This window comes from Bombina bombina, chromosome 1, assembly GCF_027579735.1.
Source record: "Bombina bombina isolate aBomBom1 chromosome 1, aBomBom1.pri, whole genome shotgun sequence".
Lineage (NCBI taxonomy): Eukaryota > Metazoa > Chordata > Amphibia > Anura > Bombinatoridae > Bombina > Bombina bombina.
Window position 1 is genome coordinate 1,029,542,582 of NC_069499.1, and position 18,627 is coordinate 1,029,561,208.

General features: G+C 36.0%; 1 protein-coding gene across 1 annotated transcript in view; it reads right to left on the reverse strand.

The window, feature by feature from the left end:
• Window positions 1–18,627, reverse strand: part of LOC128662700 (protein-glutamine gamma-glutamyltransferase E-like) — a 91,523-nt gene that overhangs the window by 24,179 nt on the left and 48,717 nt on the right. The window contains exons 2-7 of the mRNA XM_053716592.1: window positions 8,637–8,841; window positions 3,161–3,409; window positions 2,870–2,988; window positions 1,794–1,922; window positions 1,465–1,642; window positions 1,166–1,301 (exon numbers count right to left, since the gene is read on the reverse strand). Of these exons, the coding sequence (XP_053572567.1) occupies window positions 1,166–1,301; window positions 1,465–1,642; window positions 1,794–1,922; window positions 2,870–2,988; window positions 3,161–3,409; window positions 8,637–8,841 (1,016 nt within the window). The remainder of the gene's footprint in view (window positions 1–1,165; window positions 1,302–1,464; window positions 1,643–1,793; window positions 1,923–2,869; window positions 2,989–3,160; window positions 3,410–8,636; window positions 8,842–18,627) is intronic.

The following is an 18,627-nucleotide window of genomic DNA, read 5'->3' on the forward strand; positions in this document are numbered from 1 at the left end:
ACTTATTCCATTAGCAATGAATTATATTTAAATAATACACTAAATCTATTTATCATCTATCTATCTGTATATATGTATGTGTATATATATATATATATATATATATATATATATACAAACAACAAATGTTGTGCAAAAGGGGATTTTCAGGGACAAAAAAATACAGGGACATACAACAAAATACAGGAAATGTCCCTGGAAATCAGGGACTGTTGGCAACTATGTATCATCCCAAAACTGATTTATGACCCCCACTTACCGTGATCAAAATTTAGATTACCAAAATAGCTGTTATGATTTGGAATTGAGAGCTTGTGCAAATATCTACATAAGAAAATGTTAAGCTTACACACATATAAATAGTAAAAGCTAAAGATTTCTAAAGCTTAAAGGGACACTAAACTACTGGGCATAACTACAATAGCGTGGTTACTACTCACCATGCTAATGTTTTTACCTCCTTTACCCACAGCTCTCTCTAAAGTCATTATGTTATTTTAACCCATTACAGAAGTCATTTGATAAAGCACTGCATCTTTATACTTATTGCGGGCATATTGGTGCGTATGTATTATTGCATCCTGTGACAGAAGCGTTGCTTTTTATCAGAAGAACGATTATAGTAAGCACTTGTTTGTTAGCTTGCACAATAGAAAGCAGAAGTTTTAAATTTTTACAGTTTTTTTTTACACAGCTTAAAAGTTACGCCAAATATATAAAAAAGACCCCAGAAATAATATAGAACAATGCAGCCACTGCAAAAAAACATAAGCTCAAAAACATAAGTTCAAGCTTACAATTGTTAGTGATAAAGTAAAATGCATGATAAAGTTTGTCAGGAAGAAAACAATATCACTGATCTGTGAATTTGCACCACTTCTGTCACAGGGTACAAGAATACTTCAACTCCAAGATGGCGGCACCCAGTGTGAAAATGCATACCCTCACTAACCAGTACTTGCAATGGGTTAAATTAAGAGAACAGCTTTGAAAAGAGCTGCAGGCACATTAGGGAGTATTAGAATGGTAGGTAGTAACAATGCTGTTGTAGTTGTCCCCAGCCTTTTAACGTCCCTTTAAATGTAATTCTAATATCAAACTGAAACAACTTACAATTCATTTTATTACAAATTCCTCAGTTCTTAATATCTAAAGCAATATTTACCATATGAGATCCTTCTCAGTGTCAGTACTGTTTCCATGGCTATCGTAATATGAATCAAGGAACAAGTTTCCATTTCTGTCCTGGGCTGAGTTAAAGTTTGTAATTACTCTTGTTGGAATTCCCAAGCACCTGAGCACTAGATAAAGAGAGAGCATTCAGGTAAATATTTCTTACTCCCTCTGACCTTCAACATTCATAAGTACCTGGACAAAGTGACTACATGGGTTGTTCTCTAGTTTAAATGTATAGTAGGCAAATGTTCTTTTGAGACACTGTTAACAGGGCAATATGTATCTCACCTGTGCACAGCACACCTCCAAAAACCCAGCATTGCCCATATTTCACAGGTTTGAATCCAGTGAAATACCATTGTTTTAAGATATTAACACTGCCATTCCAGGTGGCTGGACTGACCCCATCCTTATAGTTTCCACTCCAGTTTTCTACTAGGACACCATTCTCATCTCTACCATTCACCTTGTAAGATAAGAGACACTCCAGTTTGAGAAACAAACAAAACAAAAAGAACTAAACAAAAAACAAACAAACATAAACTATCAACACAAATATTTTTCCATAGTTAATTTGAAATAGTAAGAATGATAAAAGAATACTGAATTACACTCACCGTAGCTGTGAGGACTCTGCACACATAGACAGGGTCATGCCTTTGGGAAACATCTAGAACAGGGTCTTTTTGATAATTTAGACTGCGATCCAGAATTGCAAAGCATATTTCAAGCATTTGGATATCAAACTAGGGATATGAAATAACAAAATTGTACTTTGTTACTATGAATTAAAATTATTTCAATGCTGACAAATTTGATTGTCTGCTATTTTGGTCATATGTATTAAACACAAAGGCCCCAGTTCATAGCTGGTTTGCACTTATCCACTTGACACTAGTTTTTGCCTATTTCAAACAGATTATCTTGGTTTATGTCATTAGATTTATTTAAAGATTTACGTTTTCATGAACACTCAGTTTGTATGTAAATAAACACTTTACCCCCCCCCCCCCCAATATTTCCTAAAGGCTTTCTGGCTATGTGAGATGAGGGGCACTTTTGGGGGGGGTGGCCCATGGGAGCTTTTATGCTGGAGTCATAACTGGAGGTGCATAGCTGCTAATGTCCCATGGGAAAGATCAGACATGGTGTGAGCAGTTTTGGGAGGAGTTGGGTAGACTGCAGGTGGATATTAGGCAGTCCTTGATTTCACACAATGATTTCTCACAATGGCTCAGAACTCCCAAACCATGACAATCCCACAAAGGGCAAAATGTAGGAAGCTGCAGATACAGTTTTGGAGCTCCTTTGGTATTGAATCTGCCAGTTGCCATGTTTTTCTTTTGTATCTACCCTTTATATCTTGCTCAGATGTGAGTCTGCAGAAACTCCTGCAAAAACACACTGAACGGAGTGTTTCTTATAATTTATAAAGTTGTTTAGGCAGTATTTTACCCAATCTGAATGTAAGAAAAAGTAAGATGTGAAAATCAGAAGATAACTAATTTAAAACAGATACTAGTTTGGAATGTCATAAAAAGCATTCCTAATTGTGTGTTTGCTTGTGCCATCTATCTATCTATCTATCTATCTATCTATCTATCTATCTATCTATCTATCTTTCCATCATTTAAATATCTGTGCACATAAACATCACACAATTACATTACTGAAGAGTACAATCCATGGGTACCTGATTAAAGTCCCAATTTATGACAGACATCTCTTGGTCACTTCCTATATACTGGATTCCAAATTCACTCAAAATATACTCTTGTTTTTTGTCTTCCTCTGCCATAAAGACATCATCCTCTACATTAAAAGTTAGAAAAGTAAAGTAAATACAGAATACAGATCATCACATATCTAAACAATTATATATATATATATATATATATATATATATATATATATATATATATATATATATATCTTTATTTTTTTTAACTTTTCATTCAAAAGTAGTTTATTTTGTATACTATACCTTGGCACCAAGGGTTGAAGAGAAGATACATTCCACCAAGGTGTTGAGTAGACTTTTTGTCTGAATCATTTGCAGAGACTGCTATTTTAAAAATATAACGTCCAATCACAGCATTGGGAGGACTTGTAATGTTTACAGTAAGAGAGTTAGAAGCACTGGATGTCAGGACTGCACTCCATGAACTTTTATCCTGAGCCCTAAATAATGGGAATATGGCTTTTGTTTTTGTTTCCTCTGCTGGTGATGGCCCTTTATATTGGGGGAACAAAAAAAAAACAAAAAAAAAACCTGATTTTATCATTGAACAATCTTAGTGCTGTGTAATATAAGTGTATATATTTTTTTTTCTGTATACATTAGCTGACAAGGAGAGGAGAAGTGTCTATCATAGCTGAGTTTGAAATTACTGGATGATGTTTGTATGTGACTTTGTATTTTTGTTTTCTCTAATAAGTCTAAGAAAATGTCTGTGTTAACCTGTCTGTGAAGAGAGAAATTTAGTTTTTCTGTGTGTTTGTATAGCTTGTGATACACTTTATGGCCAAAAGTATGTGGCCACCCCTACTAATTGTTGATTTCAGCGGTTTCAGCCTCACCCACTGCTAAGAGGTGCATAAAAATCAAGTACATAGCCATGAAATCATGCCTCCTTTTTCACAAGTCTGTTTATGAAGTTTCTGCCTTACTAGATTAACTGTAATGCTATGATTGTGAAGTGGAAGTGTCTAGATGCAACATCAGCCCAGACATGAAGTGTTAGGGCACACAGACTCACAGAGCAAGGCTACCAAGTGCTGAAGTGTGTAGCACATAGTTATCACCTATCATCTGTTGCATCACTCACTACAGGGTTCCAAACTGCTTATGGAAGCAAAATCAGCACAAGAACTGTGTGTTGAGGAGGTATAATAGTTTAGTTTTTTTTTTTAGGGTTTAGGCTACACCCGTTCATTCCAGTGAAGGGTTATCTTAATGCTACAGAATACAAAAGCAGTTTAGACAACTGGGGGCTCTCAACTTTGTGGCAACAGTTTGGGAAGGTTGTTTCCTGTTCCAGCATGACTGTTCCTGCTGTGCACAAAGCAAAGTCCATGAAGACATAGAGTGATGTGGAATAACTTAAGTGGCCTTTATAGAACCCTGGCCTCAACCCCATTGAACACATTTGGGATGATTTGGAACACCAATTGTAAGCTAATTCTTCTTGTCCAACATCAATGCCTGACTTCACAAATGTGTTTTTTTTTTTTTTTTTTGTCTAAATGGGCACAATTTCCAATAGATACACTCCAAAATCTTGTGGAAAGCATTCACAGAAGAGTTGTGGCTGTTATAGCCACAAAGGGAGGGGCTAACTACATAATAATACCCATGGTTTTGGAATGAGACGTCCAACAAGCTGATTTTGGTGTGATGGGCAGTTGCCCACATAATTTTGGCCATATAGTGTATGTTTTGTCTGGTTTCCTCTAAATTTCCTGAGTTGGTTTCCTTACTATGTAATGAGAGATGTATTGTAAATTGTCTTATCCACAAATAAATATGCTAAATTCAGTTTTATGTGTGTTGTGTAATGTGGATATGATGCTACTGTGCTGTGTTTAGTTTTGTCTGAGTATATTGTAATTGGACCTATATGAATGTAATCTGATAATGCTTTGGTATAAAACAGGTAAACCAGGCCATGTAAGTTGGATTTGAGCAAGACTCTGCATGTTGTTCTTAAAAGTTTACAGGCATATGCTAAATATTTTGAACCTGTCTCATCCATGTATAGTTAACTCTTATACAAACTTATTAGGTATAAAACTAAAGTTAGAGAAATAGATAAAGGTTTTGGAAGGAACAATGCATAATTTTACCTTGGATGTTGAACAGTAAAACACAGCTTTAGCGCAGTTAGTCTAGTGCAGCTTTGGGTTAGCGAGCAAGCAGAAAATAGAAAAATATTTTTTGTGCACCTCGTAGAAGTCTATATGGAAAGGGATATAGCACAATTGTGTTATCCTGAAGTTAGCATGCCCGTGTCTTTCCCTTGCATGCTAACTTTTTACTTTCAACTTGTAATACCATAGCTAACATAAGATTATTATAATTATTGTTACCTAGCTAGTGCTAATGAGTGGTAAAAATCTATTGCTCCACTTGTAATCTAGGCCTAATTGTGTTTGTGTTTAGCAAAATGTCCCTAATACTTAGTAACTATTTACAGAAACAACAGAGTCAGTAAGGAGTTCCTCCATAATAAACAGAATTTATTATTAGATGGACAGAAATGGTTCTCAGCTATGGAACATGTCAATTCTTGGGCAGCACTACCACCTGCTCTTACATGACCAATCACAGTGTATGCATGACCAAAGAGCAGGGTATGAAAGGAGGGAGAGCCAAAAAGACTAAAGTATCTACATATACTAAAATATCAGATTAAACAATGTAGTTAAAAATACATTTATTACAAATTATACAAATAAAAGGGTATCCTATACACAGTCCACAAAGACAATTAAAAACAATAAAAATGAAGGATCCTAATGTGATTATTCCAAATTTTTGGGATCACTGGACATCACTTTATTAGGAATCATCACATAAGGATCCTTCATTTGAATAAACTGGACACTCACAGAGGACACTCATAGAGGACACTATCATTATCATTCATTTTTATTGGACATTAATTTTTATTGGACATTATTTTTATTGGACATTATTTTTTGGACACTTACTTACAGTCACAGCAATCACTGGTAATAATTTCTCACTATTTTGAGGACACTTATCCTTAGGAATTTACTTACTATTTTTATTGTTTTTAATTGTCTTTGTGGACTGTGTATAGGGTACCCTATAATATGTATAATTTGTAATAAATGTATTTTTAACTACATTGTTTAATCTGACTGCTTTTGAGTTTCTAGGGATCTCATTTTGGGAGCTTGTATCTTGTAATGCTGGCACTGTATATAATCTAATTTAAAAGAGCAGGGTATGTCAATCACCACAAAATAATGAGTTCTGGTTGATTTTTCTCCTTCACCTCAGTTGAAGCAGCCATTGTACAACATGAGTAAACCTGCACTGCAAGGGCTCCAAATGAACCTCCTCTGCTTAACATATGAAGCCCAATACATTTTTTAAATATTCTACTATTGTAGTAATGTTTTAAAAAATAATCTGGTTTTAGGTAATTTTGTAGTGTATTTTGGAATTACATTTCCAAATATGTTTTGAAAATAGATACAGTATCCCAGAAAAGTGAGTACATCCCTCACATTTTTCTAAATATTTTATTATATATTTTCATGTGACAACATCGAAGAAATGACACTTTGCTACAATGTAAAGTAGTGAGTGTACAGCCTGTATAACAGTGTAAATTTGCTGTCCCCTCAAAATAACTCAACACACAGCCATTAATGTCTAAACCGTTGGCAACAAAAGTGAGTACACCCCTAAGAGGAAATGTACAAATTGGGCCCAATTAGCCATTTTCCCTCCCCAGTGTCATGTGACTAGTTACAAGGTCTCAGGTGTGAATGGGGAGCAGGTTTGTTAAATTTGGTGTTATCGCTCTCACACTCATACTGGTTACTGGAAGTTCAACATGGCACCTCATGGCAAAGAACTCTCTGAGGGTCTGAAAAAAAGAATTGTTGCCCTACATAAAAATGGCCTAGGCTATAAGAAGATTGCCAAGACCCTGAAACAGCGGTTTCACAGGGCAGGTTCCATGTAGAACAGGCCTCGCCATGGTCAACCAAAGAAGTTGAGTGCACGTGCTCAGCATCAAATCCAGAGGTTGTCTTTGGGAAATAGACGTATGACTGCTGCCAGCATTGCTGCAGAGGTTGAAGGGGTGGCGGTCAGCCTGTCAGTGCTCAGACCATACGCCGCATACTGCATCAAATTGGTCTGCATGGCTGTTATCCCAGAAGGAAGCCTCTTCTAAAGATGATGCACAAGAAAGCCTGCAAACAGTTTGCTGAAGACAAGCAGACTAAGGACATGGATTACTGGAACCATGTCCTGTGGTCCAATGAGACCAAGATAAACTTATTTGGTTCAAATAGTGTCAAACGTGTGTGGCGGGAACCAGGTGAGAAGTACAAAGACAAGTGTGCCTTGCCTACAGTCAAGCATGGTGGCGGGAGTGTCATGGTTTGGGCCTGCATGAGTTTATTGAGGGAACCATAAATGCCAACATGTATTGTGACATACTGAAGCAGGGCAGTATTCCAACATGATATTGACCCCAAACACACCTCCAAGATGACCACTGCCTTGCTAAAGAAGCTGAGGATAAAGGTGATGGACTGGCCAAGCATGTCTCCAGACCTAAACCCTATTGAGCATCTGTGGGGCATCCTCAAATGGAAGGTCAGGAAGTGCAAGATCTCTAACATCCACCAGCTCTGTGATGTCATCATGGAGGAGTGGAAGAGGACTCCAGTGGCAACCTGTGAAGCTCTGGTGAACTCCATGCCCAAGAGGGTTAAGACAGTGATGGAAATAATGGTGGCCACATAAAATAACAAAATATTTACACTTGGGGCCCAATTTTGACATTTCCACTTAGGGGTGTACTCACTTCATTGCCAACTGTTTAGACATCAGTGGTTGTGTGTTGAGTTATTTTGAGGGGGCAGCATATTTACACTGTTATACAGGCTGTACACTCACTACTTAACATTGTAGCAAAGTGTAATTTCTTCAGTGTGGTCACATAAAAAGATATAATAAAATATTTTAAAAACTGTGAGGAGTGTACTCACTTTTGTGGGATACTGTAAAAAGTACCAAAAATTCAGTGAACAAACTGTACATTATGACACAGCATTCTTGCTTAAAGACATACCATAATATGCACTGGTTTATAACCTGTAATTTATCAATTTTATTAGGTATATTTTTAAATATTTATAAGTTAATTAAAGCTTCTCTGTATTTGACATGGCAAAACATTACAATAAAATATTATCCTCCTTTTTTCATTTCAGTAAAATATTCTTTATGAAATATAGGTATAGTAAAGAAATGATAGATAGATAGATAAATACTGGTAAAATATTTTTCCCTTCAGAAAACTCAATTATGGCACTCATCTTGTATGTATGTATTGGGTACTTGTAAAGTGTGGCTAATCACCCATAAGGGTCTCAATGTGCTGCTCATTTTATCAACCTCAGAAGGATGAAAGGCTGAGTGGACCTCGCCAGGGCTCGAACCTGCAACCCTTGGGTTGCTACAGAGCTCAGCCACAGTGCATTAGCATGCTGAGCTATCTGTCTTATATACCATAATAAAAATACAGATTCCTTGTCTATTTGATGCTATGTTTAATGCTATTTTCTGATTAAGGACCTATTTTTAAAGATTGTAATAAGTTTTTAGTTTAGAAATGCTATGATGTTTTCGAGCAATTTGGTGTATTTATGTTTTTTTGAGTTTATTGAAAGGTAAGTTTCTTGGTTACCTGTTTCACAGGTGAACACAATGTTCTGTCCTGGCTGCAATGCTTTATTAAAATTTAGTGTAGCAATAAAGGGTTGTCCTCTTCTTAGGATTACATCATTGCTGTCATACAGATGCGTTCGATGAGCTGCTTTATTAATAGAGCTGTGCCAGTCACAGCTAATGACCTTCGGTTCTGTAAAAGAAAGATCTATGTCAAACACAGACTGAAAAGCAACTTAAAAAAGATTTATACTTGGAGAAACATTGTAGGAATCAATTCAGCCTTTTCTGTCTTATTGCACCAACACAACAGAAAACAAGGTTATGTACATATAGAGATTTTCAGAAGGATGGATTCTCAACACTAGGGAATTACACAAAAAAGTAGTAACCATTTTATTATATATATTTATATTTATATATTATATGTTATATGTCTAGACTTTATACCCAGGCTTGTCTGTGGGTTAAATTCTTGAATCACTGATATAAACCCAGCTATTGAGTACTAAATGAGTTTTGCTAGTTGCCATATAACTTCTGGAAAAGTAATGTTAGAATATCAGGAATAGCAGTAAATTCAGTTCACCATATGAACTAGAGAAATTCTACTCTTGCACTGTAACAAAACTTGCTTGGCAATCTGGTGCATTGAGGCCTGTATTATTCTGAAGACCTACAAAGACATATATGTTGAATCCCTGCAAATGTTTGGTCTATTAACTTATTATGATTACACAAGAGGAACATCACTGTTATATGATGGAAATGCTAAAATGTCCATCCTATTTCAAGTAGTCTGGAGATGTGGATAGGCAGATACATTAGAAGGCTGGGAATGAATGTAACAGCCTTAGGCTGGTAAGGGCTCATGTGGATAATTTAGACACTTTCACTCTTCTCCTTCTGCCTCTAATCTACTTCCATTCTACCTTTCTGCCAGATGGTCAAAAACAAACCATCATGGATTAAAATCAGATTGTTGCAGCCTTCCAGTTCCTTTTGTTTCAGTTACAGTTTACCGTTTACTGGACTTCTGTTTTATCTGCACAATATTTTGTTATTTTCACTGGACTTAAAGGGATATGAAATCCAAAATATGTCTTTCATGATTCAGATAAAGCATACAATTGTAAATTAAGTTTATTATGACGTGCTTCGTTCTCTTGGTATCCTTTGTTTAATGCACTACTGGAAGATAGTGGAACATATCAAGTGAGCAAATGTCAAGAAGCATAGATAAGCAGCCACCAATTAGCAGCTAGTTCCAGTAGTGGTTAATAGAAGTAAATTGGAACAATTTTAAAATTGCATGGTCTGAATCATGAAAGTTTAATTTTGACTTTAAAGTTCCTTTAAATTCCAAATGAAATACAACATTCCAAGCATCTACTTACATGTATATTATGTTCGAACTTAAAGTCTAGTCCAAAATAAACTTTCATGATTCAGATAGAGAATGTAATTTTAAACAATTTTCCAATTTACTTTAATCACCAATTTTGCTTTGTTCTCTTGGTATTCTTAGTTGAAAACTAAACCTAGGAGGTTCATATGCTAATTTCTAAGCCCATGAAGGCCGCATCTTCTCTCAGGGCATTTTGGCAGTTTCTTACCACTAGAGGGTGTTAGTTCATGTGTGTCATATAGATAACACTGTGCTCATGCACGTGGAGTTCCAGTGAGCCAGCTCTGATTTGCTAAAATGGATGTCTGTCAAAAGAACTGAAATATGGGGGCAGTTTGCAGAGGCTTAGATACAAGGTAATCACAGAGGTAAAAAGTGTATTTATATAACTGTGTTGGTTATGCAAAACTAGGGGGTGGGTAATAAAGGGATTATCTATCTTTTAAAAATCTTTTTTTTTTTTTAAATAAACCTTGATTTTCAGTAACTTATAACTATTGATTGCCGCAATGAGTTTGATATTTCATCTTTGATTGGAAATCAAAACGGACATTGAACATTTAAAGGGACAGTCTAATCAAAATTAAACTTTCATGTTTCAGAAAGGGCATGCAATTTTAAACAACTTTCCAATTGACATTGACATTAAATTTGCGTTGTTTCCTTGATGGTATTTTTGAAAAGCTAAACTTAGGTAGGCTCAAAATGATGTCTAAACCAATGAAAACCGCCTCTTAGCTCAGAGCATTTTGAAAAATTTTCACAGTTAGACAGTACTAGTTCATGTGTGTTATATAGATAACATAGTGCTCACTCTCGTGGAGTTATTTTGGAGTCTGCACTGATTGTCTAAACTGTATGTCTGTCAAAGCACTGAGATGAGAGGGCAGTCTGCAGAGGCGTAGATACAAGGTAATCACAGAGGTAAAAAGTGTATTAATATAAAAATGTTGGTTATGCAAAACTGGGGAATGGGTAATAAAGGGATTATTTATCTTTTTAAACAATAAAAATTCTGGTGTAGACTGTCCCTTTATAGTAAACCTCAGCTACTGAGATATTTATGTGCGAAAGGCATTTAAAATAATTAAATAAAAAAAATTAATGTGGTCCACAGAAAATAAACATGGCTATAACGAATTCCAACTGAACAAATTTGCCTAAAAATCATTAATGAAAGTTAATGCTTTGTAACCTATTAAAAACAGATGAAAATATTTCTAGGAATGCAAAGTGTAAAACATTGTACAGAAAAATAATTTTTTAATAAAATCATTTTATGATTTTTTTTTCTTCTAAGATGCAATATATTGGGTGTGCATAAATAATTTTTTTCAGCGGAAAGATAATGGTTTTACCCAAAATAGAGATTACAAGTGGTGCAATAACGTTAGCACAAGCTATATTGAAATATCACCCCTGCACTAACACGCGCATGTGATACAAGTTGAAAGTAAACCTGACCACACAAGTGCAAACTAAATTCACGCTCATTAGGTTAGCTCAACTAAATTCTTCAAGTATAGGGGTAGAACTATTGAAAAGGTTGCACCAACACAACATAAATACAGTAAAATAAAGTGTTACACTCATATATATGCTTTCTAATACAAAATGATTCATATAAATATTAAAAAAGATCATTATAAGGTATATGGTAAATGACAAGGTTCTTGAATAGAAAGGGCTATATATATATATATATATATATATATATATATATATATATACTGTGTATTTATATATATATATATATATATATATATTTATATATATATATACTGTGTATTTATATATATATATATATATATATATATATCTCAATTTCCCAAAAAGGATAAGCACAGTCTTACGATTCTCACAACTGCCAGGGTGCACTACTTGTAAATGTAGATAATTCCTTTCGTAGAAAAAGGCACTCACTGGACTTGATATAATTCCAATTATTTAATTCAAATTCAAGTACATGTCAAAAACATAACGTTTCAGTGTTATACTAACACCTTTATCAAATGTCAGACCATCAAACAAAACATATCCCCATAAGAGAGATGTTTTTGAAATGTACTTGAATTTTAATTAAATAATTGGAATTATATCAAGTCCAGTGAGTGCCTTTTTCTATGAAAGGAATTATATATATATATATATATATATATATATATATATATATATATATATATATATATATATATATATATATATATATATACACTCGCCGGCCACTTTATTAGGCACATCTGTTCAATTACTTGGTTACGCAAATTGCTAACCAGCCAATCACATCGAAGCAACTCAATGCATTTAGGCATCTAGACGTGGTCAAGACGACTTGATGAAGTTCAAACTGAGCATCAGATTGGGGAAGAAAGGGGATATAAGCGACTTTAAACATGGCATGGTTGCTGGTGCCAGACGGGCTGGTCTGAGTATTTTAAAAAAATGCTGATCTACTTGGATATTCGCTCACAACCATCTCTAGGGTTTACCGAGAATGGTCCAAAAAAGAGAAAATATCCAGTCAGCGGTAGTGGTGTGGACAAAAATGCCTTGTTGATATCAGAGGTCAGAGGAGAATGGGCAGACTGGTCCAAGATGATATAAAAGCAATAGTAACTCAAATAACCACTCGTTACAACCAAGGTATGCAGAATATCATCTCTGAATGCACAAAACATCACACCTTGATGCAGATGGGCTACAGCAGCAGAAGACCACACCGGGTGCTACTCCTGTCAGCTAAGAGCAGGAAACTGAGGCTACAATTCGCAAAGACTCACCAAAATTGGACAATAGAAGATTGGAAAAATGTTGCCTTGTCTGATGAGTTTCAATTTCAGCTGCGACATTCAGATGGTAGGGTCAGAATTTGGGGTAAACAACATGAAAGCATGGATCCATCCTCTCTTGTATCAGCGGTCCAGGATGGTGGTGGTGGTGTAATGATGTGGGGGATATTTTCTTGGCACACTTTGGGCCCCTTAGTACCAATTGAGCATTGTTAAAATGCCACAGCCTACCTGAGTATTGTTGCTGACCATATCCATCCCTTTATGACTACAGTGTACTCATCTTCTGATAGCTACTTCCAGCAGGATAATACATTATGTCACAAAGCTCAAATCATCTCAAACTGGTTTCTTGAAAATGACAATGAGTTCACTGTACTCCAGTGGCCTCCACAGTCACCAGATCTCAATCCAATAGAGCACCTTTGGAATGTGGTGGAACAGGAGATTTGCATCATGGATGTGCAGCTGACAAATCTGCAGCAACTGCGTGATGCTATCATTTGAATATGGCCCAAAATCCCTGAGAAATATTTCCAACACCTTGCTGAATCTATGTCATGAAGAATTAAGGCAGCTCTGGAGGCAATAGGGGGTCCAACACGGTACTAGCAAGGTGTACCTAATAAAGTGGCAGGTCAGTATATGTATATATATATATATATATATATATATATATATATATATATATATATATATATATATATATATATATATATATATATATATATATATACATATACATGTCTAAATATGTGTATATATGTATATATGTAATATGTATATTAGAGGTGTGCATTCATTTTCAGACGAATGGACATTTGTCACGAAAATCAAATTTTCACTTTCTTTTAACAAAATGAAAATACAAAATAATGCACCATGAAAATAAAGAAAAGTAATAAATAATGACAAAAATAATCAGTATTAATTTGCTTCCTTTATTTTTTTAAGCACTTAATTCTTACCTTAGTGTGCTTTCCATGCTCCATAGAGTACATTAAGGTAAGTATTGTAGCTACAGGTGTTAGGCCCTTCAGATAGTACTCTATCAAACCAATCCTGGCTAGTATTCTTGTTAGACTGGCATCAATTTGAGTGCTAAAGAAATATCTTTGGAGCAGTAGTGCTAGGACCCAGGAGAAAGATGACTGAGCACAAAGTCTATTACTTGAAAGCTGAATACCAGAAAATGACCGGAATGGTCAAGGCGAAGTCGACAAGCCAGAAATCAAACAAGACAGTAAACAGGGTAGCAAAATCAATGTTTTAAAACTTAGTCAGGCATATATAAGGTCAAAACCAAATGGACACAAAGAGAGTAGAATCAGCAGACAGAAGAACGGTCGAGAAAGATACAAGTTACAAGCCAGAAATCCAATGAAGTAATTCAGCACACCCGCAAGATAAAGTCAATTCTAGGGCAATGAGAAAGACAGCCCAAAAGTATCCCACCCTCAAGGACCCTCAGAAACAGGGGCCAGGGAAAATAGGATGAGAACGATAAAAGGAATGGACCAACATAGGAGCATGGACATGGCGGCAGGTACAATCCACAACAGAATAGCCCTTGCAAATCGACCAGGCACCACAATCTGGAACCACAAAGTTTTGAGTATAATATATAAGATACTTAAAATTCTTGATGACCATCTACCACAAGAAGAGAGGACGATGGACTAGATGGGAATACTGCAAAGAAAAATCCTGGGTTGAGTAAACAGAGACACATGAAAGACTGGGTGCAGAGGAAAGGTAGAAGGAAGGGCTAATTTTCACGAAACAGGCCCAACCTTACATAAGATATGGAATGGTTCAACAAACCAAGGACCAAGTTTGGCTGAGGGTTGTTTTACATTTAATTGTGTCAGGAACCTAGCTCCTTCTAGGACCCAGCGGAATCCTTCAAGCAACAAACTTGCAGCTTGCCTTTAAAAACCACCCCAAATCAATTCTCTTTGCTTAGTAATTTGGAGTACAAGGCTATCCTATTTACCTGAGCCTATCTACTTTGAATAACTTGTTTTCTGAACTTTTTTCCTCACAGGAACTTTTTGATACTTTGTTCAACTTTAACTGGAATTCATCCAAACAACTGCAGTGTTCATTAACTTAGGAGCTTACATGCAATCAATTGAATGAACTGCCTGAACCAAACTGCAAGTATTATTCTATGTGTTCTAATGCTTTGTTACTTGGAGAACTTTCACTGTGTAGTTTGTATTTAAAGGAAAGTTACTGAAAATCTGGCTTTAACCCTTATTGAAACATCCTGACTGCAGATTAATAAACAACACAGCTTCCACAGTGAAACTGGAACTTCCACAGAACAGGCTGTGCATTCATTACAGCTCTGCCACACTACAAGTGCAACACAAGACAAGGTACAAGTAATCTCTGCAAATAAAATAGCAATACTGCATGAGCATATGTATAACTGTTAACAGAACCTGGTTACTAGTTAACTATTTATGTGTTACACTGCATAAGACTCTGAGAGTTAATAGAACCATTACTACACCTGCAACTTAAGAACTAAAGCTAACTTAATATTGAGAGCAATTTCTACAAATCCTATTCAAGTTTGCTTAACCCTAACTGCATAATCTGGGGTGTCGCAAAATAAACCACTAATGCATAGTGATATTCCTTTACAATAGTGAAACAAAACAATTATTAATAAATTAAGATCTGTGAATTGTGTTCCATCGTTAACTTTATATTTGTAGCCTGACAAATTGTTGGGTAAAGAGCAATACTATGTTGGTCAGCGAAGGATTTAACAGTAAAAAATGTCTGGATCAAAACTTGATGAAGGTGTCGCCAATGTCTAAGGACAGAGTGTACTCTCTTAGATTCAGTTGGTACTTCAGAATCTGGAGTCCCCAGTAGAAAATGGTTGCTTTAGCAGGTGTAGTCTTAAGGGAAGCATTCCATTGCGTATTGTGAGCTAATTCAGCAAGAGCTCCTACTAATCTAATTATATTAAAAAAATAATTAACATATTAATGATAATATACATCAAATGTAATATATTCTGTATATAAAAGTTGTGGAGCTGCTGTTGATTGCAACAATTTCTTACATAATACAAGTAATCATTAACTGCAATGGAACAACAACATTCCATTTAGCCAATTTTGTCGCATTAAAAGGAACTGTAGCTCGGATGAAAAATTTCACGAGCATTCTAAAATCCTAATAGAAAGATTTAAAGAGAAAGGGTATCCCTTTGAGATTATCAACAATGGATATAGGAAAGCCTGTAAGAGGGATAGATCTTCCATATTAAAGCCCAATAAAAATAAAAAGAATTCTCAGAAAATGAATAATAATATGTCTATTAAGGATAGAGAACAACCATTGTTCGTCAACCAATACAATTCTAATTTTAAGATAATTAGAAAAACGTTACAAAAACATTGGCCCATCTTACTTAAGGACCCCATACTTAAAAGAAATTTAAATGCCACTCCAAGTATTGTATATAGGAGAGCACCTAGTATCAAACAATCATTGGCTCCCAGTAAGGTGGTGATCTCCAAAATAGCGATCAAGAACACACCCAACAAAAGAATAAGTCAGAAAGGCACTTTTAGATGTGGGAAATCAAGATGCTATATGTGTCAATATATAACTCATGGAGCCAGAAACATCAAAGCACATACGACAGGAGAATTATATCAGCTAGGGGAATATTTAACTTGCAGCTCAACCTATGTTATTTATGTGTTATCCTGTAGGTGTGGGGTCCAGTACCTGGGGCGCACAATACGCAATATTCGCACAAGATGGAGCAAACATTTTAGAAATATACAATATGAATCTGATAAACATAGTGTCTCCAGACATCATATACAGGAACATAAGGGGGAATCAAGTAGTTTTAAAATCACCCCCCTAGAAAGTATTCCTTTCTCAAATAAATATAACAGATTCATTAAGTTACTCCAAAGGGAGACCTTTTGGATTCACAAATTTGGGTCCTTATTTCCAGATGGGCTTAATGAAGTGATAGACTCTGTGGCTTTCTTAAGTTGAACAATATTATCCCTTACACTTATTTTCAGAACAATTATCACTATCTTTCTCCACATTAGTGTTAGCATTCTGACATATAAATATTATGTAAATGCTTTTTCTTATTCTTATCCTTTTTTTCATTTGAATATCAATTATTGTAATTGTTAAATAATCACTTCAACATAGTAGTTGATGGATCATTTTGGGATACATATTACCCTTTTTAATAGAACCAACACTTTTATATATTGATTCATCCATCACAGATATAGGGCTTTGTTAGGCCAATTTCGGGTCCCTAACACTATTTAGCACTTATTATTATTGTAACACAGATTATTGGTATAGAACAAAAGGAATAGGCAGCTGCTCAATAAGGAGTGCTTTAAACCGGAAAGAGCTATCTAGCAATACAAAGTTGGCAAGAAGACAACCAACAAGGAAACTGTCAGCAATGGACAGATGATGGAGAAAGAGGGTAACGGGGCGGCCTGGCGGGGCAGGAGGGATAAGTGCTGTGAGCTTCTCCCCAGTTGCAAAGAGAAGGCACCTCGTGTGTGGTGAGTGCAACTGGGGAGAATTTTGCAGCACTTATCCCTCCTGTCCCGCCAGGCCGCCCCGTTACCCTCTTTCTCCATCATCTGTCCATTGCTGACAGTTTCCTTGTTGGTTGTCTTCTTGCCAACTTTGTATTGCTAGATAGCCCTTTCCGGTTTAAAGCACTCCTTATTGAGCAGCTGCCTATTCCTTTTGTTCTGTGAATATTTGCGGCTGCACCGGCCATTTTCGGCAGCTTGCTCCCCTGCAGCCTGTATATGTTGGTTTGCTCTGCCAACTCCCTGGATCTAACTACCACTTCCGCGTTTGCAGCGGCTGAAGTCTTGGACAGATTATTGGTATATATTATATATCAGTATAAATATGTATTATGAGCTCACACGACCATCACACATTAGGGCATTTTGGGTTGTTATAGTTCACATAGCTTAGACCACTATTAACTTACGTTGAAAGGTGGTTACACTAATTAACAGATCACTGTTTAGATTCACTAAATAATTTGAACAAGTTCATCTAAGGGGGGACCGTTAGAAACATTAAGTTTATATATTGCATTTCCCCTACACTAAATCTCATTCGGCTACATTTAGAGTTTTGTCTGTAACGATCCACGTAGCTAACACTGTCTTTTTTTTACCCCGTACCTTTTAAATACTGCTGGTATTTAGAGTTCACAGAAGGGCTGCGTTAGGCTCCAAAAAGGGAGCGTAGAGCATAATTTACTGCCACTGCAACTCTAAATACCAGCGGTGCTTATGGATGCGGCCAGCTTCAAAAACGTGCTCGTGCACGATTCCCCCATAGGAAACAATGGGGCTGTTTGAGCTGAAAAAAACCTAACACCTGCAAAAAAGCAGTGTTCAGCTCCTAACGCAGCCCCATTGTTTCCTATGGGGAAACACTTCCTAAATAGAAATAGAAAGGGCACAGCATAGGTACTGCAGCAGCAAGTGTGCACGTTCCCAGGTTCTGCCAAACCTCAAATCCAGAAAAAATCCAAAAAGAGGAACAGCACCACAATGATAATGCTTATAGAGTTACTTTATTGGGACATCAGAAAACACAGCACAACGTTTTGGTCCTAATAGACCTTAATCATGTGATTAAGGTCTATTAGGACCGAAACGTCAAAACACTTCCTAATTCTGCACCTAACACTCTAACATGTACCCCGAGTCTAAACACCCCTAACCTTACACTTATTAGCCCCTAATCTGCCGCCCCCACTA